Below are 24,798 nucleotides of genomic sequence, written 5' to 3'. Positions count from 1 at the left end.
TGGTGCAAGCCCACAAGGGGGTCCTGCAGCAGCGAGGCCAAGCCCAGTGGCTGCACTGGCCCAGTGAGGACATCCAGTCCTCGGCTGGGGAAGGGAGCAGGGTGCAGCTGCACTGTCTGCAGACCTGGCTCTGTGCAGCCTTGGTGGCAGCATGGGGTCTTCTTGTGCCAGGACTGAGGGTTGCAAACCAACAGCCCTTGGTCAGGGTTGGATGCTGATAGTGCTCCTTGGCTCTGGGCATCCTTCCTGAGCAGGAGAAACAGCATGTGCCTGGCATCCTCCCAGGCTGGGTGAGCAGCAGGCCTGCAGGCAGAGGGGTCCAGGAGCGGGCAGGGCTGCCAGCACTCCCCCAGGCACCGTGGTGCACACTGCACCGGTGGCACAAAGTAGCAACGTGGCTGGGGAGAAGAACCTGAGGCAGAGACATTAACCTATAGAATAAACCTTTATTGTCTGGCTGGTGTTGGTACATGTGTCAACGCAGGTGTAGAGATGGTGACAGAGCAGGGAGCAGCGCTGAGCACGCGGTGCCAAGCTGGGGAGGAGAGCAGGGGCTGCTGTCCCAGCTCGCTCTTTGGGCTCCTTGCTCCCCTGGGAATCTCTTACCTCCCCACCTGCTCTCCAGCACACGGGTACTGCAGCCCCCCAGGGTGCATGAGTGCAGTGGGAAGCAGGGTGTCAGCACATGGCCATGAAGTTGTCCCCAGGGAGGTGGCACCAAGCAGGGCCAGCTATGGGGAGAGGGACTTCCTTACAGGGGGCCAAGGAGAACCGCTCACAGGTGCGCTACCTGTAGGATGCACTGTGACACTGGCTGAGGCTCAGCCCTTGAGCCATGCCAGCCCTGGGCCCAAGGACACAGCCCTGCCTGAGCCTCCCCAGAGACCCAGGGGTGCTGCCCGTGGGACAAACAACTCCTGGAGAACAAATAACTTAACACACTGGAGCACAGGAGGCAAGCCAAGCTGGGGAGCATCCCTGGCAGTGCCAGCCTTGCCCTGCCTTGTCCTGCCCACAGGGTCAGTCCACAGCCAGTAAGGGCAGAGGGAGCTTCAGCAAGGCAGAGGCGTGGGGTTGCCCCAGTGGCAGAGCCCACCCCTCCACCCCACCCCCCCCCCCAGCGCTGGTACTGTGGCCCCCCCAGGACCCTCCCAGGGCAGGCAGCTCCCCACCTGCTGGCAACCCTGAGGGCAGGGGGCAGCAGGATGGCAGGCAGGGCAGGCTCTAGCACTCTTTCTGCCGCATGCGCAACTCATGGCGACGCAGGTGGTTGTAGAGGGACTGCACATAGGTGAAGACGCACTTGGAGTCCGGCTTCTTCCCCATGATCATCATGTCTTCCACCTCCACCAGGGGCACGCAGTCCACCAGCGTCCTGCAGAGACGCAGTCCTCAGCACGGCCCTGGGCGGGCTGCCCTGCTGCAGGGACTGGGATAGGGGACATACGCTGCCCAGGGCCTGCTGGTACCAAGCACTGCTGCCCTCAGTCCCGGTCAGCTCCTGCCCAGCCCTTGGCACCCACAGTCCTGGGAAGAGCACATGCTGCCTGCAACAGGGGCTGCCTGCATTTCTTGCCACCCTTGGTGCTCTCTGCCCCAGCTCTTGGTGCTGGCAGTCACCCACTACTGCTCAGGCTGTGCCCACCATCCTCCTCCTCCAGCTGATGCCAGTGCATTGCAGGGAGAAACCTGCCTGCCTGCCTGCCGGCATACATCCATGCTGTGGCCCCAACACAAACCCCACTAGCTGGTCCAGGGAAGGACAAGGGGGGTCACAGTCACATGCTGCCCATCACTCCTGCTGCAAGCCCCAGCCCTGCTCTCCTGCATCCCGCCAGCCTACCAGCCCAGTTCCCATTCTCATCCTGGACCAGAGCCTGGGGGGTGCCTGCCCCAAGCACAGGATAGCACCACTGGCAGGGTGGGCACTGCCCAGGTCCGACCAGCTCAGTGGTGGCCTGTGCCTACCAGCTTCCAGTGCTAGGGTCTAGCCAGGGCCATGGCCAGCAGGTGCCAACCGTGGGGGGCCCTGACAGAGCAGCCATGGCTGCCCCCTGATCCCTGCAGCCTCTGGGCTCTGCAGTCACCCCTTCAGCAGAATGGCAGCCCTGCCCTCACTCTGCCTGCACCACCAACTCAGCGTCCTGGGCTACACATGCCATCTCTCCCCCAACTTGCGGGAGCTGCCAGCACAGCTTGGGTAGTCACTGCTACAGCCCAAGCGGGCATGGAAGGGAACTGGCCACCTCCATCCACCAAACTGGCCCCACCACCTTTCTGCTGGGGGCTAGTGGTAGTGGGGGTCCACAAGCTACCCTGCCACTGCTGCCACCCCTCCAACCTGGGTGCCTGCACCCCTGCCAGGCTGTGTGGCAGGTGTCAGCACCTATCAGGGGACAGACAGCACCAGAGCATCCCAGGCTGCTGTTGCCAAAAATGGCTGATGCAGCTCTAAGTGCTTGGGGCAGGGGCTGTGCCAGCACCTGGGGGCTGCTTGGCTCAAACTGGCAGCCCCCACTGATACCATGGCTGGTGCAGCTGCCACCCTCTGGCAGGGGCTCCGCCTCAGTGACAGGGTGCACTGGGCAGCTCTGAGCGCAAACAGGATCAGAAGCCCAGGCTGCCACCCACCACCACCACACCCCCACAAGCCCTCTTCCCTGTCTCCCCAGGCTGCAGTAACCCCGCTGCACACCTTGGCCCTCCAGCACAGCCCACCCAACTGCACAGCTGAGAAGGAACCCTCCACAGCTGGTGCCAGCCCCCTGGGGAGCACCAGGTCCAAGGAGAGCACCCCAGCCTAGGGCTCTGATGGGACCCTGCTCCTGTGCCCCACTGTCCCAGCTCTCCCACAGGGCCCCTGTTGCACTGAAGTTGATGGGCTCTGAGCCCACAGCCTGGTTGGCCCTGGCCCCACCTCGTGATTTGGCTGCCCTGAGAAGGCAGGAGGCTGTGTTCAGGGCCTTAGGAAAGCCCCCGCCTGAGCTCGAGAGGCCCCCTGCCAGCCCTGACTCAGGGAGCGATGGCAAAGCAACAGCAGCGCAAGGAGAGCGGCTCTGTCCTTATAAAGCCAGCATTTGGGCCCCGGTGTGCTGGTGCTGCGTGGAGCCCAGGGGAGCAATGGCTCCAGCGCCAGCTAGGATGCCCCTGAAGACAGACACAAACACTGCAAGACGAGGCAGGACCCAAGCCTTGAGTCACACTTTCCAGGCTCCCCGCTCCTGCCCATATATGAGCAGGCAGCACCGTGTGGGCAGGTCACCATCGCCCATGCCTGGCCCTGCAGCAGCAGCTGCTGCTCCCCTCCCGCAGCCAGGGCTGGCAACCCGCACACACCCCAGGGTGGGGGCAAGGAGACAGCAAGTGCAAGCAGTGATGCCAGGGCATCCTGGGGAGGGGCTCACTCACACCCAGGCAGCACAGCTCAGGCTGCTGCAGAGCACCCAGAGCGGCATCCCCCGCAGCTAACCCCCTGGGTCAGGCTCAGCCAACGGGGAGGAAGAAGCCACAGCAGCACCGCTCCTGCTAGCGCTCTCCCTGTGGCTACAGAGCCAACAGCCCCGCAGGGTGACACAGCCCCCCCTTCCCCAAATCCCCATGGGCGCTATTCTGGAACCTCTACCCCTCTCCTGACAACACCTTGGCCTCACTGGTTGACACCGCCAGGACTCGCCCCTCACCCACCGGCATTCCCCAGCCTCTTGCCCCAGCTGCAGCAGCTGCTCCCTGACCAAGCAGCAGCTCTGAGGCACGGGGAGATATTTGGAGGGGAAGGTTCTCACCATCGCTCCCAGGGGGGTGAAAATGGGCTACGACTTTTTGGTTTTTACCAGCCCCTTCTGGACCAGGCAGCGATAGAATTCCTGAATGTATGTGTACACACACTTCCAATCTGGCTCGCGCATCCGGACCATGTCCTCCACGTCCAGCAACTGCGGACAGTCCGCGTGCTTCCTGGGGGCAGGGAGAGAGAGGGGCAAGCCAGTGACCGCAGCCCAGTCGGGGAGGGGAGGAAGAGAGAAAACAAGAGACACAGATCAATGCAGTTCCCGTCCCTCCCCCGGGCAGATGCTGCTCTGCTCTTGCATGCTCTGGGGTGCGCAATGCGGGGGCAGGAGGGCTCCAGGCACCGCCACGCCAAGGCCATTCAGTGACATTGGGGGGGCACAAGCAAGGGAGGGGGAGGGCGGGTGAGCAGCGTGGAGAGGCGTGAGGTCCAGAGAGAAGGACAGACAAAGGCAGAGGAGGAGTGAAGTGTCTGGTGCGCCAGGTGCTCAGGGAGCGGGTTCCAGAGCAGAGTGGCGCTCTATATAGCCCCTATATAGACCTGCTGGGAGGATGGGGTGGCAAGCCCAGTCCTCCTGCCCAGCTCCACTTGGAACCCCACAGCACAGTCCTGGTGCAGGAAGCTCGGGAGAAGACGCTCACAAGAGCTGGAGGAGGAGGAGGGACAAGAGGGCACCTGGCTTCCAGGCCGGAGGGATCAACGGCGCTCTCAAGTCCATGCCAGGTTCCCCAATTAAGGCAAAAAGTCCATTATCGGGAGCACCAAGAGCCAGGCACATGGCCCCTTCTTGCTCCACTGTTCAGCACCACAGCACCCAGGGAGCTTGCAGGAGCTCCCAGCTCACACCACCACCCTGGGCACCGGCTAGGTTGGGATCCCCACCTGCCCAGCCCTGCCCCTGGGCAGGGTGCAGGAGGGGAGGAGGAGGGGGGGGGGGGGAAGAGAGACAGAAGGAAGGAGAGAGGGGCTGGCTGCCAGCCCTCCAGCTGGATGCGCTCCCATCTCTCAGCACCCAGGAAAACCAGAAGCAAAAGGGGAAGGGAAGAGACTGAAGAAGCTGCAACGGCATTTGAGCCCCTACAACTGCAAAGGGAGGCACCTAGTACAAACAAACCCCACTCCCCAGGGGCTGTGGTCCCACACCCAGCACCCCAGGAGGGGATGTACGGCCTGTGGCTGGGTGGGCTTGGGAGACTGCTGCCCTGCCTTTGGGTGGTTGCTCTGCCCCACACCCAGGAAGCCCAGACCCCCATGCCCACCCTTGCCACCCAACTGGGCTGCACTGGCCTCGTGGCCCTGTCCACATAGCCACTGCTTTCCCATGGTGTCCAAACCTTGTTGCACAACACAAAGGGAGCGATACTGATGGGCACCCACCTCCAGCACCATCACCCTGCCCGTGCCCCTCCCTCACCCCGGGCAATGAGCAGGAGAGCTGCCCCAAGCCTGTGTGACTGCACAAGAGCTACATACTCTGCGGAGGAGAAGGCCACCTCAAAGTTGTGGCGGCGGTTCTGGGGTGTCAGCTGGCTGTAGTCAAACGCTTCAGGAAAGAAGTTGTGGACCAAGGCGCAGAAGGCCATGCCGTCACTCCAGCTGGACGAGAAGTTCTGGATGTCCACATGCTGCAGGAGCAGGAGAGTTAGTGAGGGGCAGATCGACCGGCCCCGGGGAGGGGGACTGAAGGTGGCACTCACCTCATAGCCCCGGGTCTTGGCTCTGCACCAGTCCAGCAACATCTGCTTGATGCTGTTGGCATTGGGCACGCCAAAGCTGGAGGACCGCTGCACAGCGGTACGTGCTGCCACAGGGTTTGGTGAGCTGCAGCAGAAGATGTGGGGTGTTATCTACGTGGCGCTCACTGCCCTGGCTGGCCTGTCCCCAGCCCAGCCTCACCTCCCACCCTCCTTCTGCAGCTTCTCCATCATGGCCTTGCGTGCCTGTGAGGCCGATGTCTTTGGCAGGCTCTGAGCTTTCATCAGCTCCTTCTTCTTCTCAGCCTGACGCCGCTCCAATGCGGCCAGGCTGCTCTGCCTGGAGGCACTCTCGTCTTCACGGTCAAAGATACTGGGAGAGAAACAGATGAAGTTAAGAGGGGCTGCAGGCAGCCCAGGGAAGGGCATATGGTGGCCTTGGCCCATTGCCAGTCCTAGCACTTTGGAGACCTCCATGTCCCTGGGAGAGAAGGGGGGTGGGCTTAGTGTCCCCGGCTGGCAGACAAGTCTCCAGGCCCATGGGGACCACTGGAGACAGCGAATGTGCCCCAGTGACCAGGAGCTTTGCAGACATCCCCACACAGGGACACTGCAAGCTGGGCAGAGAGGGTTTGTGCAAGCAGATGGCTGACAGGGACCATTTGGGGCTGGTTCTGGGGAGGCACCACCACTCACCTGCCAGTCTTCTTGGAAGAGGAGCTGTAGGATGATTTGGTTTGAACAAATGTGCTGTTGCCACCTATAGAGAGAGAAAGAGAGAGGCCTTGGGAGGGAGCCAAGGGAGGCAGCACCAGGCAGGTGTGGGGGGCTCTTCCCATGCCACAGGCAGCGACAGCTCAGCAGCAGTAGTGCCCCTGGGGTTACACCCCGAGGATGCCACAGGGAAAGGGCAGCAAAAGCTCTTACCATCTGATCTCTTCACGTAACTTGACTCCATGGTTGTGGTACGGGAGGTCTTGGTGCCATCATCTGCAGGGGGCAAGGCTATGGGATCAGCTGGGGCAGGGGGGCATCAGTACTCATTGACACCCACTGCTGCCAAGCACCCTCACATCAACGTAGTGCAACAGGGAGAAGTCCCACCAGGGTAGACAGAGGGGTACAGTTGGCACAGGCCCCGCCAGGCAGAGCAAGGAGCAGGGAGCTGGAGCATCCTTCAGCTCCCTACAGTGACTCTTGGCTTGAGCCACCCAGAGACTGGGAGAGCAAAGGTGTAGGGGACCAAGGTGCAGACAAGGCTCCTGCTACCCCAAGAGGATGGAGGATCAGGTGGGAAGAACCAGAGCAGATCCCTTAAAAGTTCCCCAGGCAGGCTCTGGACAAGCCAGAAGAGATACAGCAAAACACAGCCCTCAACCACAGTCCTACTTCTAGCACAGTCAAGCCAGACCCAGGACAAGCAGCAAAAGTAGCAGAGAGAAGCTGAGATGGTAGAGCACCAGGAAAGACTCTGCATGGCCTCCCGAAGGGCCAGCACACCAGCCATGCTGGGCAAGCAAACCCTGTGCCCCCCAGCCCAGCCCATACTAGACTGGACGAGACGCTCGGTCTTGGTGACGGTGCTGCGTGCCGAGCCATCGGCTGACTGTGTGCTCTGCGTGGTGGTGGTCTCTGTAGCATGGCCAGTCCTCCCTGCTGTAGCCTGGTTCCTCATCTCCTGCAGCTGCTGGTCCCGCTCCTTCTCCCGCTGGTCTGCAAAGGCAGGTGGGAGATGGTATCAGCAGTGAGAAGCAAGGGGGGTGGGCACAGTCCCTGCCACACCAGGGGTCCTGCCAGCTGCTGCCAGTCCACAACCAGTTCATAGGAAGGATGATGCCTTCAGCCTGGCACAACCAGGGATGCAGCAGAAGACTCAACACACCCTCCTGCTTCACCACAGCTGAATAGCCCTGCTCGAGCACCCTGCCAGCTTTACCTACAATGCCATTGCCAGAGGCCCAACTTCTGCTGGGTTCACCATACTAAGTACCTCGCTTGCGCTGGCGCAGCTCCCGCATGGCATTTCGGATCAGTCGCCGCTCCTCAAAGTCTGTTGTCTGATCCAGCTGCAGGAGGAGGAGGTGGTCAGCATCACCCCTCTGCCACCAGCTCAGGGTCCCACCGCCTTCCCCCAGGAGCCCAGTGGCAGAGGAGGTACCATCTTATCCAGAACATCCTCATCCTCGATCCTGTTCAGCTCCTCGATGTTCAGCTTGCGCCTTCTCTCCAGCTCCCTCACTTGGACCTTCTCCATGCCATTGGGCAGCTCTGGCTCCAGCCTTGGTGCCTGGGGCTGCTCCACCACCTCTGGCTCCATCTACAAGGATAGGACTGTGCAACTGAACCTGCACCAGCTTGGCCACCCTGCACGCAGCTCAGGGTCCAGGGTCCCCATCACCCTGACACTTGCCCAGTGCCGCTTGCAGCAGGGACCCTGGAGAAGACATGCCACATGCGACAAAACAGCTCACAGCCAGTGGGGCACCATGGGCAACTGCAGCGACCAGGATAGGCAGGGAAATGCAATGTGCCCCCCTGCAGCACTGCCTGCCCCAGGAGGGCATGACAGTGTCTGACCTGCTCCCAGTCTGGTTGCTTAAACATCCCCAGGTACTCCCCACACCCCATCACCACAGCCGCCGGGGCCCTCCAGCAGGCAGGGTCTGCTCTGGTGCTGCAGGCTGGGCAGCACCTGGTGCCCAGCAGCAGGAAAGGTGCTGGCAAGGCCAGTGTGTGCTGTTAGCGGCACAAGGGATTTCCAGGGAATTAAGGGACTTAGCAGAGAAAAGATCTTGCGCAGGAGATCAAGAGCCTCCCCCGCGTCCCTGCTCAGGATCTAGGCCAGCCTGGCCCCTAACAGAGCAAAGCCAGGACACCAAGTCCTTTTCAGCACGACCCCCCAGCAATGCACAGCAGGCAGTGGGCCAGGCCCGGAATAGGGCACGGAGGCAGCAGAGAGGCGGTGCCAGCATGGGACTGCAGCAACCCTGCCACGCACCTGGCCCCATCCTCTGTCCTGCTGCCCTGGCTCTGCATCTGGTCCACCACAAAGCTGCTGGCCGGTGACACTGGCCATGTGCCACCACCTGCACCTCACCATTGCTGTGTGCGGGCGGGGGTGGGACAGCTGCGGGAAGCCCGCCTGCCGGGCCAGCGTGCCAGCAGCACAGAACAGGTGGGTGCCGTTTGCAGCAAGCCCAAATGGCAGCAGATCCCAGTGACACTGCATCACCATGCACCGCAGCCACAGTTCCACCTTGTGCCAGCAGCTTCACCTTAGCTCCAGGCACCCTCAGGACCCCTATGGGCCGGTACCAGCCTCTCGCCCCCCTGCCAGGCGCTGCCGTGGGGCAGAGCTGCCTGCACTCACGCCACTGTCGCTCTGGGAGAGGTGTGGGGCCGATTGCTGGCGCATGCTGGAAAAAGCAGGCGGATGAGCCACGGGGTCACCAGGCTCCTCAATGCCCTCAAAGGATGTGCAAGGGTCCAGTGCTTCCAGGAAGAGGGTGCTGAGGTCCTCCCCGGAGGGCTCCTGCAGCCGCAGCCACAGCACCAGCAGGTCGAGGCGGTGGCTCAGGCGTGCCAGCTCTGCCCGCAGCTCCAGGTGCTCCTCCTCCAGCGCCCGCAGCGCCAGCACCAGAGGCTGCACCCGCCGCAGCACCTGCTCCAGCTGCCCCTCCACCACCACCCAGAAAGCCCCCAGCTCCTGCCGCAGCTCCACCAGCTCAGCCGCTCTGGCCTGCGCCAGCCTCTCCAGGCTAACCCCTGGCATGGCGGCAGTGCCGGTCCAGCAGGCGTTGTGGCAAGCCCCTCAGCTGTCCTCCACCCTTTATAGGGGCTCTGGGTGCACCACCCCCATCTGGAGGCCGGCACAGCAGGGCTCCACGCCTGCTGGGCTATTCTTGTCACAGTGGCTGGGGGTCCTGTGCAGGGGTACCGAGGCAGGCACAGACACTTGGCAGCATTTCCAGCCCTGGAGCCAGGTGGCTCAGTGAGGGGGAGCCCTGACAAGCGGCCCCCCCAGCCCCAGATGGCTGCCAGTGCCCCCGAGTGCCAGCTTAGCATGGCCGGGGGGCACAGCGCATGGGTTAGAGCCCCCATGTGGGATCAGCCCAAGGACATCATTGTGTCAGATGTGCTCCAGGGCTGGGGACCACTCACGCCATGTGCGCTTTCGTCCAAGCGCCCTCCTGCTCCTGGCTTGCATCACCCACAACACACCAACATCTCCAGCCCCAAGCTGGCACCAGGGCCCCAGCCACCAGCCATGATTTTTGGGGGCCTCCATCCCATTCCCCCTGTGCTGCCTGATGAGTACCTCAGGGGTGCAGATCCCTGCACAATGGGCACAGGCAGCACCCCACCAGTGAGAGGACATGCCACAGCAGTCACTGTCCCCAGATCCCACACCCCACTGGTCCCTCTGACCAAGCCCTACCTGGCAGGGCTGCCAGCACCACTACCGCTGCTGCTGCCGCCTCCTCGTCCTCCCTGCCCGCTGGGATCACACCTGGAGGCTGTGTCTCCCGCTGGGCAGCTGATGGGTCCCAATGCCCCCACCCCACCAGGCAGCACCGCTAATACCTTAATGAGAGCTGACGGGCTGCTCAGGCCAAGCCTGCCCAAGCACATTAATGCGGGGAAGTCACCCCTCTGCAGGCAGCGAGCTGCCCGCGGGCAGCAGGGCCTGCCAATTAGTGCAGGCAGCACTTGAAAGCAGACTTGCCAGGCTGTGGGTGCTACCTGCTTCATGCCAGTAAGGGCTGAGCCGAGGACGGAGCAAGACAGCGGAGCCAGGGCTACCAGTGGTGCCATGCCACTGGCAATGTCACGTAGGTAGAGGCAGCTGGGAGAGCCAAGCGCATGCAGGGCCACAAGCAAGGCAGCGCTGCACTTGACATCCCTGCTCCTGCCAAGGCTGCATGCATGAGCGCCTCGCATTACCCTAGATGGCCAGGAGCAGATAAAAGCACTTGAAGGGCTGCAGGCACGGGGCTGCCTCCTGTGTACACCCAGCTCCACCACCCGGGGGGGGGGGGGGCTGCGTGTGCATCCCTCTCCCCCCCCAAAACAGAGCAGAAGGTTTCAGTTTGGGGGTTTTCTTTGTTGTTGTTTTTGTTGGGTTTTTTGGTTGGTGGGTTTTTTTTTCCAGTCACACCCAAGAATCCCACCTGGGCCAGGCGGGCTGGGGCTGCTGCTGACTGCAGTGCAGGAGGAGGCAGGACCCCAGCCCACAGCTCCAGGGTAGATCAGAGACTCTCAGGGAACTTCCCCTGGGGCAGGGACCCCAGCGCCATGACCAAGGTCCATTGCCAGGAGGGAAAATAGAGGGATGGGTGGCAATTGATTTTTCCCCGAGCTGCTCCCACACTAAAGGGAGTTTAAAACAGAGGGAGACCCACAAATGGCTCCCAGCCCACCTCTCCCCCTGGCACCCCGAGAGTCTGCATACATGGCACAGTCCAGGGCACTGGGGACTCACGTGGCTAGGACTGTGGGTATACACATGGACCTCAGGGTCTCTTTGTAAAAAGGAAAACAGGCACAGCTTCCAGACTGTACCGCCAGTGCCAACCCACCCAACTTAGTCACTGCTCCCCCACCCCAAGCCCAGAAGCCCCCAAGTATGACCCCATGGCACCCAGCCCTTCTGGGCACTCACCTTGGTGACATTGCTGCTGATGCTGCAGAGGCTGCTGACGCTGCTGGGGACAGTGGTGATGCGGATAGGGGTGCTGCGCAGCCCCAGGGTCACCTCTACAAGAGGAATGAGAGGCACACAGGGTTTGCCCCAGCCCCAGCCTGGCAGGTTCAGCTCCACACCTGGGGAGCGGCTCTGGACAGGCTGCCTGGCTGCAGCACGCACCCTGCCTCAGCAGTGGGCATTGAACTCCGGCACAGGGGAAGGGCTCAGAATACAACCAAGGGACAAGGAAACCAGGCCACTTTCCCACCCTGGCTCATCCTCCTCCCCCCATGAAAGGGTACTTTCCAGTGCTCCAGCTGGAGCCAAGACCCCCTTGGTGCAAGGGATGGGCCCAGCATCCTGAGCCAGCCACATCCACAGGCAGGCAGGGCCAGATCAGACACTGCGCAGCAGCAGGGATGGGACAGTGCAGGACAGCATGGAATCCCCTGGACCAGCAGGTCAGTGGGGACAGTGGATGGGGCAGGCCTGCAGGGGTTGGGCAGGGGGCTGGGAAAGGACCCAGAGCATGAATGTGGCAGGAGAGCAGGGAGAGTGACAGGCTGCAGGGCCAGTACTGAGATGCCCCGAGCAGGCTGAGTGTCCCTGCCAAAGGGTGAGGGCTGCCAGGCACACTTCTGCCCATGGTCCCTGCTCTTCTGGCAGTGCAGATGCTCAGCCTCCAGCACCCAAATGCCAGCGCTTCTGCTCACATGTCCCATCAATGCCTGCCTGGCCTATCACTACCCAACCTGCTCATTGCTGCTCATCTCCCTGCTGGTCTCCACCTGCTCACTGGTGCCTGTCGCTCTGCCAGTGCCCAACTGCCCACTGGCACCCATTTACTCCACTGCCCACATCATCCTGCTGGGAGCACTGTCCCACATTGCTTATGGCTCTGCCAGTGTCCACCTGCCTGCTGTTGCCCACTGTCCCTATGGTGCCTGCCTCCCAAATGTGGGCCCACCCGCCCACCTTTCCCAGTCCTACCTCCCACCTTTCCCAGTCCTACCTCCCTGAGTGATGCCACTCAGGCCCGCCATCCCTACAGCGCACTGCTGCGCAGCTCATCTTCCCCACCCCGTCCTCAAAACGGGGGCTCTCTGCCCCTGCCACCCACCCCCCCGCTGTCTCCCGAGGGACACCACCTGCCTGCACCACCCCGTCTCCCCCGCCCCACCCACCCACCCGGTGCCCCAGCCGCTGGTCGCCCCTGCACGGTGCCCACCTGCCCGCTGGCTGCCGGGGGTGCCTCTGCCGCTGGTCGCCCCTGCGCGGTGCCCACCTGCCCGCTGGCTGCCGGGGGTGGCCACGACGCAGGGTGCGAGGGGCCGCACGCGCCCATCCTTGATCTCGATGGTGAAGCAGGTCTTCATGCCGTCGAGGCCGGGGCGAGGACTGGCAGAGACCGTGGCCGGACGCCGCTCTGCGCCTCTGCCGCCGCTGCCCCGCGCGTTTTGAGCGGTCCCCGGCGGTGCCGTGCGGGGCCCCCGCTGCCATTGGCCGGGCCCGGCCCGCCCCCCCGCGCCGCCCGCCCCCGCCGGGGTGAAGCGCTGGGCGCGTTCCCGCACCGAGGCGGCCCGCGGCAGGGACGCGGCGGGGCTGGGCTCTGGGGGGGGGGGGACACGGGACAAGCACGGTGGGGTCACCGGTGGTGCGGCGACCCCACCAGGCACGCTGCGCCCCAGGGTGCCCAGACCGTGCGTGGGGGCGCAACCCCCCTCCAGTGCCCTGCCACCACGCACATGCCTCGGTGCTAACGCAATGCATGCTGCCCGCCCCCCCCGCCCCCCATGCTGCCCTTCCCTCCAAGCTCCGGCCCCCCTGCTTCCACTGGGGCCTTGGGTGCTTGTGCACACGGGTGGGGAAGGGTGGATGCTGGGGAGGGGAGGGGGGACAGGGGCAAGAAAGCAGGTGGGCAGCCAGCACTGCTCAGCCAGCAGCAGCCAGCAGTGTCCTGCCACTGCAGAGCTCCGTGCCTGCCCAGGCTCTCCCACCACTGGGAAGCAGAGAGAGCAGAGGCAGCTCCCACTGGGACCTTACCTGTGCGGCCAGCCAAACGCAGACAGGAGGGCGCTTGCTCCAGCTGGTGAGTGTTCAGGCAGACCGGGGTCCCTGCTACATCCTGGGTGGTCACTGCTACTTGGGAAGGGACAGGCCAGATATGCAAGGGGAGCAGAGGGTGAGCAAGGCACAGGGTGCTGTTGCCATCCCTGCCCTCTACCCCATCCCCCCTCCAAGTCTCTGGGGCCCCTCTCCCTGTCATCCCACACTGCCCAGAGCACAATGCCAACATCCACCACTGCTCAGAGGCTACCGTGCACCGCAGGCAGCTGGTTCTGCCCTGCAGTGCCAAACTACACTGCAGAGGAGGGCAAGGCAGATGTTGGGGTACCCACACCCCAGCATGTCAGTGAGTGGTACCTGGGGTCTGTGCTGGAAGATTGGGGTCGCTCTTGCACCCACCAGGCCCTGGCATAGCAGGGCCAGCCCTGCATTGCCTCGGGAGGGGAAGGTGAGGGGGCCCAGTGGCTCAGCCCCTGCCTGGGGGCACCCAGGGTGCAGGCAGGCACTGAGCAGGCAGTGCTCTGGCCTGGGGCCAGAGATGCTGATACCTGAGTTTGCAAGGGGCAGGGGGGGGGCTCAGCCTCTCCCCAGTACCCAGGTTTCAGCCCCTAGGTGAGACAAGGAGAGTCAGATACTGTATGTTTCCCTCTGCCCTGGTGCTGCAGCCCACCACCCACCAGCATCTCCCCAAGGTTTCTGCCTTCCCAGATGCCAGCAGCCCCTCAGGGCTTCTTGGAAGAAGAGGATCTCCACCTGCAAGGGTGGCTGCAAGTGGGAACCCTGACCCTGGGGACAAAGAGCTGCCTTCTGGCCCTCCCCCCCCCACCCCCCTGTTCTCCCAGCACAGCCATGGGGATGGTTTTCCCAGCAGTAGGAAGATGGCAGCTGCTGGCCACTGTGATCCCTCAAGGCTCCAGGGAGGAGTAAGGTGCTTGGCCCTGGCCGGGCCAGTGAGCATAGCTCCAGGGGGGTCAGGGTCAGCAGACGCATGACTCCTAGCCTTATTGGGACAAAGAATGCAAAAGGCCAGGGTTTGCTGCCTGCACGGATTCCCTTTCATGGCCCTGCTGCTGCCCAGCCTGGAGCTGAAGGATTGGTAAACAGCCCGCCTGGCACCCTGCTCTTCCGGCACCCAGCTGGGGCAGGCACTGTCACTGCACAGCTGGGTGGCAAATGGCCACTGGCTGTGGATGGCCCTTGGCCTGGCCATGTCCTGCCCTCACATTCCTGTCCCAGTTGCATAGACTTAAATCACATCCCCAGGGCTGACTCCTTTTCCTGCACTTTTCCATCCCGGCGGATGCATGCGCCACAGGGCAGGGGGGCAGTGGAGGTGGACATGACACAGGCACAGCCCCAGTACTCCCTCCCTGTGGGGCTGCACTTACCCACTGATGCCTCCCCACACCTTCTGGTTGGCTCTGGCACCTGACCACGCACCCCAACACCGAGCTGCAGGGACTGAAAGGGGCAAAGCAGTCAGCTGAGGAGAGCACACCCTCCCCCCCAGCCTTCCCTCCCACCACCCGGCTGCCTTCACCTGCAGGGCTGCCAGCCCCTAGTGAAGAGGGCAGTGGCAGCCCTGGACCGTGCTGCCAGCTCCGTACCTGGCTGCCAGCACTGGGCTGCTCCACCTGGTGGCTTTGCCCTCCACCGGGCTCCTGGGCTGTGGCAGGGCTGCCGGGGCTCCCTTCCTTCCAAGCTGCCTGGTGCTGCCCCTTGGGCTGGGCTGCATCCAGGGAGCACGGCTGGCCCTGCGCCGGCTCCTTGCCACCATCTTCAGGCTCCAGACCAGGCTCCTGGGCCGGCTGCAGCTCCAGGACCACAAGGGTCCCCAAGACCACAGCTGCAGGAGAGAGAAGAGGCTCTGCATGGGGAGAAGCCTGTGGCTACCTGCAGGAGATCCCTGTGGCTACCTGCAGAGCATCGCGGCTCCCATGGCCCCGCCAGGTGCTCGGCTCCCCTGCCCACACCTTTGGGAGATGTGGTACTGCCCTCTCCATCCTCCTGCCCGCAGCTGGCCCTGGCACTGCTCCAGCCCCAGGCACGCACCCAGACAGAGCTTTGGCACTGGCATTCACAGGGACTCACCCTGGGTGCTGGGTTTCTGGGGGTCTCCCGCCTGCTGTCTGCATAGCTCCTGCATCCCAGCTGGGACATGCTCCCGCTCCACCATGTCGTCTTGCCTGTGGGCCTGGAGAAAAGCAGGGTGTGAGCGGGGCCAGCCCCACTCTGGTCTCTAACCAGGTCACCCTGTCCCACCCCTGCCACCCAGCCAGGGATATGCTGCAGGCCGTGGCCTCTTCCCATGCCACCCAGGTCCCTACTGGCATGTTGCCAGGGATGGACAAACCGCTCCCTGCACAGGGTTCGCTGCAGGAGGCTGGTAGTGAGACGAGTGTCCCCACACCCTGCTGCCTCCACCAGGCAGGGAGATGCTGTATCCACTGAAGTAGGGGCCCAAACCCTGTGCAACACTGCAGCTCCTGGTACTCCTCTGCATGGGGCTGATAAGCACCAGGGCATGGAGCAAGGAGCTGGCTCTGGGGTCCCTCTGTGGCCCCGGCCACAAGTACACCAGCCTTGTCCAGCATGGCTGCCAGGAGGGGAAAACAGACCCTGTCTAGTGCCCCTGAGGCAGGGATCACCCAGTTTTGCATCACCCTGTCCCTGCCCCGCAGCACCAGCAGCTCTGCTCAGCAAATGATGCGATCCTCTGTGCACAGGACCACATGCAGGTGACAGGCATGTCCCCAACATATGCTTGAGCAGGACCAGGCACGGTGTTCTGTTGTCACCAGCCAGACCACAGGGTGCCACAGTCCTGGCTGTGCCAGTGCCTCTAGGAACACTGTGGGCTCCAGGCACCGATGGCCCTGGAGTCAGAGTGAGAGGTTGAGAGCAACCCATACCCTGAAAAAGCACAGGGAAACCAAGACCCAAACCCAGGCACCACTGCAGCCGCCGTTTAAGGGAAATGGCCTTGGGTTTGGATCAATCAGCCAGAGTGCAACAGCCCCGCCAGCTGCTCGGGAGATGTCCCAGCACAGCCAGGACTGGGGGCAACATGCCAGCACATCCGGATGGGGAAGGCAGACAGTGCTGAAAGGTGGCACAGGGCCATGGTCCTCCCTGCAGCCACTTGCCATGGCCCCAGGGTAGGCAGAAGTGGAAGCTGGGGTGAATGGAGGCAGATGTGGGGACCTACACCTTCCTGCTTAGCTGTGGTTATAACCAATTCTTCTCCCTTCCCCACCCTCTCCTGCAAAGGGCAACCTCACATGGTGTCCCTGCAGCAATTGCCTACCACCACAAGAGCCACAGTCCCCTGTGGGGTCACCACTGCTGCATAGGAAACCCAGGCATGTGCCATTCCTTTCAGCCCTGCACACCAGCTCAGCTTTCCCCCACCCAGCGAGCCCCCACCATGGCTGGTGGGCACCAGCCTTGCTCCAGAGTGAGCCCCAGCACCTCAAGAGCCAGCAGGAACAACCAGCATGGGGAGGGGGATGGGGGGATCATGGTTTCTGCCTGTGCAAGGGGATTGATGCAGGCAGCTGCTTGCATGCAGGATGAGTGGCTGACATCTCCAAAGAGCACCATCGCCAGAGCCACAGCAGGAAGGGGTGCACCAAGCACACTGAGGGGTCTCACAGACCACTCCCCCACAGCACTCACACCCAGGCTGCATCCTCAGGGAGAAGCCTGGACACCCAGACTTGAGCCCCCAGCTTACCACCACTGCAGCCACACTGGCACAGCCCAGCTGCATCCCCCAAGCCCCCAGCTCCACCTCCCCAGTTCCCTCAGGTGGTGTGCCTGACATGCCTGGGAGTTTGTGCCACAGGCAGGCTGGCACAAGAGCCCAGGGAGGTTTTCAGTAGTTCTATCCCCCCAGCAGCACCCTGCACACTCACCACTGAGCCTTTGGCCTCCTGGGCAGGGGGCTGCTCTGCAGCACCCCTGTGGCCACTGTCTTCTGGCCCAGCCAGCACCGGCTGCTCTGCATCATCCTGCTGGCTGGTGTCCCCACTCCTAGATGTAGCCAGGGGCTCAGCACTGCCCTTGTCATGGCTCTCCCCACTCACATCCAGGGCTGGCAGCTCAGTATCACCCCTCTGGCTGTTCTTCCCACTGTCAGCTAGGGCTGGTGTTTCAGCATCATCCCTCCGGCTGCTTTTTGCATCCCCAGGCACTGCAGGAGGCTCTCTGCTGTCCCTTCGGCTGCTCTGCGTGTTCCCAGCCAGGGTTGCAGCTGGATTGGAAGCAAAGGCAGTGTTTAGGAAGCTGCCCATGTCACAGGCTCACCAGTGCAGCTGCTCTGGGACCCAAGGATGGTGCCTCACCTTCAATCTCCTCAGCCCGCAGCTTGCGGATGGCAGCTCGAATCAGCTTGCGCTCCTCATACTCACCTGCTGCCCGCAGCTGCAAGAAGGAAAGACCCAGGAGAGAAGCAGGGTCAGCCCCGGCACACAGTCAGCCCCGGCACACAGTCAGCCCCGGCACACAGTCAGCCCCGGCACACAGTCGCTCACCAGTTTTGTCAGTTCCTCCACATCAGTGATGGCTTCAAGCTGCTGGGACAAGGCAGCCAGGGCTGCCTGCTGCTCCTCCTCCAGGCACTGGGACCTGCGCAGGGGCGAGAACAGCCAGAAGGGAGCTGCCATGGGTACTCAGAAGCAAAGTCCTCTCGTAGGCAGCCAGCAAATACAGGCAATGGGCACCTCCCACGCACCAAACAGCTTGGCGCCGGGCTGCTCCCACCCTCACACCCACCCAACTCTGTTCAAGCCACAGTGGGGCCAAGCATTGTCCCCTGGAGCAAAGTGAGACCCCGGCCCCAGTTCATAAACTCACCGCGGCCAGTTCTCTTTGTCGTCCTGTCGGTGGCTGCCACGCTCCGGGCGGAAGCGTTTGGATGCCAGCGCCTCCTCGTCCCGCTCCAGCTCCTGCCGCTGCAGCTCCCTGATGGCTGAGCGGATGCGGCGCCGCTCAGTCAGGTCCAGCGTTGCCTCCAGCTGGGTGTGACAGGGCAGGGCTCAGCACTGGCACCAGTGGCTGTGGCCCCCCAGTTCAGTCGTGGTACCGCCCTCCGCTGGGCTGCTGTGGCTGCCCACACACCATACAATGGGGCCGTCTGTCTGTCAGGGCCCACGCATACACTGCCCGGCACTGCCTGGCCCTGCAGGGAGCGGGCACAGCTCCCCCCGGGGGGCAGGATGCTGAGACCAGCCATGGCAAAGAGGGGCTGTCATGGTGGCATCCAGACCTCTAGGCATGCGAGGGGCAAGGAGACGGGGCACATGGCATAAATGCCCATTGGTGGTCCATGCAGCCTCCATGGGTTGGTTCGCTGCAGCTCTGCCTCCCAATGCCACCAGCACAGGGATGAGCCGCTCCACGCAAGGTGGGTGAGACAGCAGAGTGGGACAGCAGAGTCTGTTCCCCTCCCACCCCCACAGCCCCCAGGAGGTGTTGATTTGGAGGGTCCCAGCACCCCACTGAGGAGAGGTGCCCCTCAACCCCCCTGCAGCCCTCCCTACCCTCACCCAGTACTAGGGTATGGCAGGCAGCTCTCAGAGCCAATCCATGAGCAGGATCTGTCCTAAACCAAAGTCCAACCCTCTGTATGTAGGAAGCGTGGCCACGACCCCCCCTACAGCCCACCCATGAACATCTCATGGGTGCTTCTCAGCCCACACAAGGCCACGTGCCAGGACCTGGCACAGGCACCCTGAGCTGCTTCCCCTCTTCCAGATCAGGTCCCCAGCCCCCGTCCTGCCACAGGCCCAAATGCTTTGAGGGGGCCATGCACAGGCCCCTCCCAAGCTGAAGAGGGGCAGAAGGCAGCCAAATCTGCGGGGAAAGGCCAGCCAGGGCAGGCACAGCCCCACTGTCCTCCCATCATCCTGCTGTGGGACATCAGGACCGAGCCCAGGAGGCAATTTCCCATGGAGCTCATTAAAAATAAACCCTGTGACCCCCAGCAGCTGCTGTCAGCAACAAGCCCCAGCATGCTGGGAGCAGCTGCAGCTACGCCATGGCACAAGAACATCAGTCCCCTCCCTCCCAGTCCCACAGGCCACCACCAGGCCACCCATCCGGGCTCTTCAGGTTCCACTGCAGTGGGAATCCAGGGCTGGTCCCTCAGCTGTACCCAGGCTGAAGAGTGCTGAGGGCCCCAATCCACCACCCACCCACAGAACCCCCCTTCACAGAGCCCCCACAAAGACATTGCCTTTCACCTTGCCTGCTTGGGGTTTGGGGACCAGGGGAGGATATTTCCATCCCAGTGAACCCAGCCCCTGCCAGCCAGGGGCATTATCCTTCCCCAGATGGATGCTTGGCAGGAAACCCTAGCACAGGGGTCCTCAAACTACGGCCCACGGGCCGGATACAGCCCCCCAGGGTCCTCAATCCGGCCCCCAGTATTTACAGACCCCCCCCACCAGGGGTTGGTGGGGGGAAACCAAGCAGCCACAGATAACCTCCTGCCACTTCATCCACGCGCCGGCCCCCTGTTTAAAAAGTTTGAGGACCCCTGCCCTAGCAGGATGCTTGGCAGCTGGGACCACCGACCCCTGGGGCAGCTCCTCCATGCCAACCCAGCACTGAAAATGCATGCAACTGCAGGGGCATGCTCCCTCCCACTCTGGCAGCCCCCACCCCCCCACCCCCCTGGCTGGCAGTGCCATGCGCCACTTTTCACATCCCGCAGCAGCATGTGTCTGCCTCCTGGCCAGAGCTGGGGCTGCAGGCCCCCGAGCTCTTATCCAGAGCTGGCACCTCTGCCAGTGCAAGGGCAAGGAAGCAGCTGGGAAGAGCAGGAGCCACTGCATTGCCAGGGCAGGGGGATGTCAGGAAGGAAACCAGCCCCTTCGTCCACATGGGCCTCCCATTTCCCGTTTGCACTGGGCCTGCCTGCCCGGGGCAGCCATCTGCACCCTGGGGATGCTGCCACAGGCAGGGATGCTGGCTTCCAGGAGAAAGGCATAAGATGGGGCCCTTCCTGATCCAGCAGAGACAGTGGACACCCTGGCTGACCGGGAAGCCCAGCTCCACAGTGCACGATGGTGGCAGCAATGGGGGTGGCAGCAACGGGCTGGGGGAGCAACAGAACCTGGTCCAGCCCAAAACAAGGGGCTGGAGGTGGAGGCCCCATGGCAAGCACGGCTCTCCCCACAGCCATGCAAAGGCCTTGAGGACAGAAAAACACTACTCTGTCACATGCTAGGAGGCCAAAGCCCTGGTCCTTCCCTAAATAAGCTGCTGGTGTTGCATGGCTTGTCTCCAGCAGCTGGGTCAGAGCAATGAGGAGGGGGGCAGCAGCTGCAGAAGCCAGAAGTGCAAGGAAGGGGGGGGGGGGGGGAGCAGGCATGATGGGGCACCCACCCCACACATCCCAGAGCAGGGGGAACCCTGGCACCCCCGTGCTACATGACACCTGTCTATTAGCTCCAAGGTCTGCCCTGCGCAGGAGGCTCCAGCTGGGACCTGACCTGCACCCAGGTCCTGGAAGTCTTCTCCCCACAGGAGAAATGGCAGCAGAGCGGGAGAAAGAGCCTTGTCCCAAGCCCACGTCAGCAGGGAGCCAGGATGAGGCAAATGAGTGGCTTTGGAGGCTCCATGGCCAGCAGCAAGGGGAAGTGTGCCGGAAACCACAGCTGGATTCAGGGGTGGGGAGGGTCCGAGAGGCCCAACCCTGCCGGCATGGGCAGGCCCAGGGATCAGCACATGCCAGAGCCCCACCAGCCCTGCCCAGCCAACGGCAAATTAGTGGTTATGAGCAAACGCCTGCCTCAGCACACACACAACATGGCTTTGTGAAAAGGGTGCTGGCAAGGCACCCATCAGCTGCTTTCCTGATGATGCTCAAGCAGAGCAGTGTTCAGAGCCCCAGCACAGCTGGCAGATCCTCCAGGAGGGCTAATTACTGCCCTGCATCCATTTGGTTCCCAGAGCAGCTGAGCACAGAGCACTTGGGAAGGCTGGAGCCCGGCCACTGGCAAACTGCTCTGGGAACAGGAACCAGGCACATCAAACACCTCCTGCAGCCCTAGACTTTGCTGTCACTTTTGGAAGGAGCCACAGAGTGTGGCTTCCTCCTGAGCAGAGGAAAGCAGGAAGGATTGCTGGGTGACAGGGACATAGCAGAGATGCAATGCTCCTTGGGGTCATTGAAGCCTTTCCCAAAGGCCACCAGGTATAAGAAGGGGAGCTCATGGCTGTGACTTTCCTAGCTCAAGCCTGCCCTGTCTCTGCCTGCAAGGGGATTTGCATCCTGCCTGTCTAATTAACCACACTGAGAACTGGAGGGGCTGGGAGAGGCAAGCACTCCCCAGCCTGGGCCAGCAGAACACAGCCTGGAGCTCGGCACAGCCCTGAGCAAATAATCCCCTGCTTCCAGACAGTCAGCTAAGGGCCACCTGGCAGCAGCACCCAACCCACATTGTCCACTGCAGCTCCCCCCCTGGGCTCCTCCAGGCCTTTGGTCATCTTCATGCTGCATCACAAGTTCATCCCAACTGGTCTCCCCAGGACTGGGGTAGCAGCAGGCAGCTGGGGGGTGAAACCACGTGGATGCCTGTGTGAGGCAGATGGGGGGCAGAGGCTCACCAGTAGCTCTCAGCCCAGCCACAGTTCTGACAAGGGGGCTGCAGGAACCTGCTCACATCCCCCAGCCTCCTACCTCCAGGACCCGCAGGGATCTCACATACTGTTGCCAAGGTCTCACTTGCTGGGAGAGAGGAGGAGAAGCAACCTGGAGCAGAAGGCTGCAGAGAGCAGAGGGAAAGGGAGGAAGCAGTGGGAGAGGCAGTTTTCCCTTATATGGGCTAATCCTCTTCCAGCTGAGTGGAGCCAAAACCTAACCAGAAAGAAAAATAATTCCTTCCCTGCCTCACGTCATCTTGGAGCAGGCTTTCCCCAGCCCATGCCACAGAGGCACAGGGAGATCCGAGCCATGAGACGGGTGCTTTGGGGACACAAAGCCCCAGTGGGTCAAAGACAAAGCCCTGGGGAGAAGCGGTGCTTGCTGCACGGGTGAGATCCACCTTTCCAGGCTGCTGGAGACCCAACCGCACTACAGACCTGGCACCCACCCCATCACTGCTCCTGGGGCTCCTTCTCAGTCCAGGAACAGCTGCTGGGACATGACTGAGCTAAAGCACTGGCCGGACAGGGAGAAACCCAGACCACCCATCCCCACACTCCAGGGCCCTCCATTGACCCCAAGAGGACCTCACAGAGAGCGGTGGGCTCCTCGGGCCACCACCAACGGGCAGGTCTGTGCACTGCCACCCAGAGCGGGCTGAAGGTGGCCCATCGAGGGGCTCTGGCAGCCCCGTGCAGACCCCCTGCCCATGGCACAGCGCCGCTCCCGCCCCCCGCCCGCGCCGCGGCACCCCGACTCTTTCCTGTTCCCGCAGACGTGCCTTCCCGGCTGACTCAGCTTCCTGCCGCAGCCCTTCCCAGCCGGGCCAGACCACCCCGCGCTCAGCCCCGGCACCCAGCAAGCCCCCCGCCCCGACCCCCGGGGCTGGGGGCAGGCAGGAGGGCTGCCCGAAGCAGGGCAAGCGTTTTGTAGGTCTTGCCGGTGCAAAAGCCCTGACTGAGCAGGTCACAGTCCAACACCCGGGTTCCCACCTTTGGGACACAAAGGCGCTCGTCGTCCCCCCCCCCGAGCCTACGCAGCCCCGGCAGCCGCGAGGCCGGGCTCGGCTCTGACTCCCGAAGAACTAAACGGAGCAGGAAAGCGGCTCGACCGTCGCTGCAGCAGCCGCCACACACGGAGATGCTCAGCCACGCGGGCAGGGCACGGGGCGCAGCTGCTGGCACAGGCCAGCCCCGGGCAGCACGGCAGCGGAGAGCCGGGGCAGAGGCAGCCGGCACCGGTAGCGCGGTGAGCTGTTAACGGAGGCGGCCGGAGAGAACGTCCCGGGCGGGAGCCGCCGGCCAAGGGGACGGGGCCAACACGCTCAGTTGCAGCCTGAGCGCGGGTGCGAGCGCAGCGCCGAGGCCACCAAGCAGCGGGGCCAGAGCCTGCGGCGTCCCTGGGCAGGACGGGGCCGTGCTAGAGCTGCCCTGCGCCCAGAGCTCCGGCCCAAGACAGCTCGGGCCCCTCCGGTGCTGCTCTCCGGCCCCACCAAGCACTGCGGCGGGTCCTGGCCAGCGGCCCCCGTCATCCCCCAGGCTGAGGGGCGGCGGCAGCTCCAGCACCTACGGAAGGCGCGGCCTGGCCCACGATACGGCTAAGCCCCCGGGGCCAGCCCGGCTGCCCGCCCTGCCCGCGCCCCAGCCAGCCACCTCTCGCCCGGCCTCGACGGGGCGCCGGGCACCGCCGGGCACACTCCGGCCCGTGCCCCCGGGAGCCGCCACGAGCCAGCAAAGGCTGCGGGCAGCCCACCCGCCGCGGGGACTCACCAGCTTCCGCAGCGCTCCCTCGTCCATGCCGAGAAGGTTCTCCTGGGACATCCCGGGGCCGTGTCACCGCCGCCGGCCGGGACTCGGCAGCCAGCCAAGACAACAAAGAGGGCTCGGCTCGGCTCCCCTCGCTTTAGGTCCGGCCCGGCCCGGCCCGCGCTCCCCACAACCCCGCGGCCGCCCGCGGATTCCCGCCAACGCGCCCCGCCCCGCCCGGCGCCCGCCGCCACCATTGGCTCTCCGCGCCGGGCGGGACGGCACGGCCCCACCCCCGCTCCGCCCCCCCGCGCAGGGGTAGCGCCACCCCCGTGGCCGCCGAGAGGGGTTCCGGGCCGGGGTGGGGGGCTCGGGGGGGCCCCGGGCCCGTGCGGCCGGGTCGCTGCACCGGGCACTCCGGGCTTCTCCCCACGCAGCCGCGGGTGCACCCCTGTCCGCGCCGGTCCCGTGCGGAGAGCCCGGGCCTGGGCCGGCGCGGGGTCACGGTGCAGCGGACTGCTCCCCCGGCGCTCCCTGTCGCGACAGCGTCCGGCAACACCTGTACGTGCGTGTCGCGTGGGCCGGCACGGCGGCCCTGCGCGCGCAGCCCTTCCTGCCGGTGCGGAGGGGCCGGGGCTGGGGGAGGGCGGCCCCCCCACCCTGGGCCAGCTTGGCAGAGCCTGCAGCCCAGGCCGGCTCCATCCATCCACCCCCCAGTCTGTCTGTGCCCCTGCCCGCAGGAGAAGGGGCCGCACCCCCTCCAGCTCGCGAGGTGCCGGGGGGGGGGGCGGAGAGCTGCCCTGGGGGAGGCTGCACCATGAGGGGCACCCCTGCACTTCTGAGTGGCTTGCTTTAGCCTTTTCCTGACGCCTCCACAAGATTAATTTCCAGGGTACTGCCAGAGCCCCCCACCCTGCAAGAGCTGCTTGGGGACATGGTTGTGTTGCCTTCCATGGTCTGTCCCAGTGCTCGCTTGCACTCAGGAGCTGCTGTCGGTGTCCTCAGCCCTTCCTGGCCCTACACCATCCTGCAGGACGCCGGTTTGGCCCTTGACCTCTCAGCCCGACCTCTGCTGCCACTCACTCACAGTGAGCTCCCTCTCCCAGCCAGGGGTGGGAGCAACAGGGGATATAGGGGTTTAGGGCTGTACAGGTATAATATATATG

General features: G+C 63.7%; 1 protein-coding gene across 4 annotated transcripts; it reads right to left on the bottom strand.

Annotated features, from left to right (window-relative positions):
• Positions 1-432: 432 nt before the first annotated feature.
• SMTN (smoothelin) lies at positions 433-24,168 on the bottom strand. Of its 4 annotated transcripts, XM_080395908.1 has the most exons (21): positions 23,657-24,165; positions 18,092-18,252; positions 17,770-17,863; positions 17,581-17,659; positions 17,152-17,489; positions 15,326-15,428; positions 14,842-15,080; positions 14,623-14,695; positions 13,211-13,309; positions 12,396-12,776; positions 11,144-11,238; positions 7,640-7,798; positions 7,472-7,547; positions 7,030-7,194; positions 6,409-6,471; positions 6,178-6,241; positions 5,684-5,854; positions 5,485-5,608; positions 5,261-5,412; positions 3,783-3,954; positions 1,236-1,375 (listed from the first exon to the last, which is right to left on the bottom strand). In XM_080395908.1, exons 1-20 carry the CDS (start codon positions 23,705-23,707, stop codon positions 3,810-3,812), a joined length of 2,832 nt encoding a protein of 943 aa, XP_080252034.1. In that variant the 5' UTR covers positions 23,708-24,165; the 3' UTR covers positions 1,236-1,375; positions 3,783-3,809. The 4 variants fall into 4 exon arrangements, with proteins under 4 accessions (XP_080252035.1, XP_080252032.1, XP_080252033.1 ...); XM_080395909.1 differs by lacking the exon at positions 3,783-3,954 and having other exon boundaries at positions 433-1,375; positions 12,453-12,776; positions 23,657-24,168; XM_080395906.1 differs by lacking the exon at positions 3,783-3,954 and having other exon boundaries at positions 433-1,375; positions 23,657-24,167.
• Positions 24,169-24,798: the final 630 nt, after the last annotated feature.

Source organism: Falco punctatus, assembly GCF_963210335.1.
Source record: "Falco punctatus genome assembly, chromosome: 1".
NCBI lineage: Eukaryota > Metazoa > Chordata > Aves > Falconiformes > Falconidae > Falco > Falco punctatus.
This window is presented reverse-complemented; position numbering and strand designations above follow the sequence as displayed.

Excerpts from the sequence above, each read along its gene's own strand:
- SMTN (XM_080395906.1), bottom strand. The coding sequence starts at position 23,707 with ATGTCCCAGGAGAACCTTCTCGGCATGGACGAGGGAGCGCTGCGGAAG. Across the intron at positions 13,310-14,622 it reads GTGTGGGGAGGCATCAGTGG|TAGCAGTGACCACCCAGGAT; the intron begins GTAAGTGCAGCC and ends TCCCTTCCCAAG. Across the intron at positions 12,777-13,210 it reads GCGTTTGGCTGGCCGCACAG|AGCCCAGCCCCGCCGCGTCC; the intron begins GTAAGGTCCCAG and ends CCCCCCCCCCAG.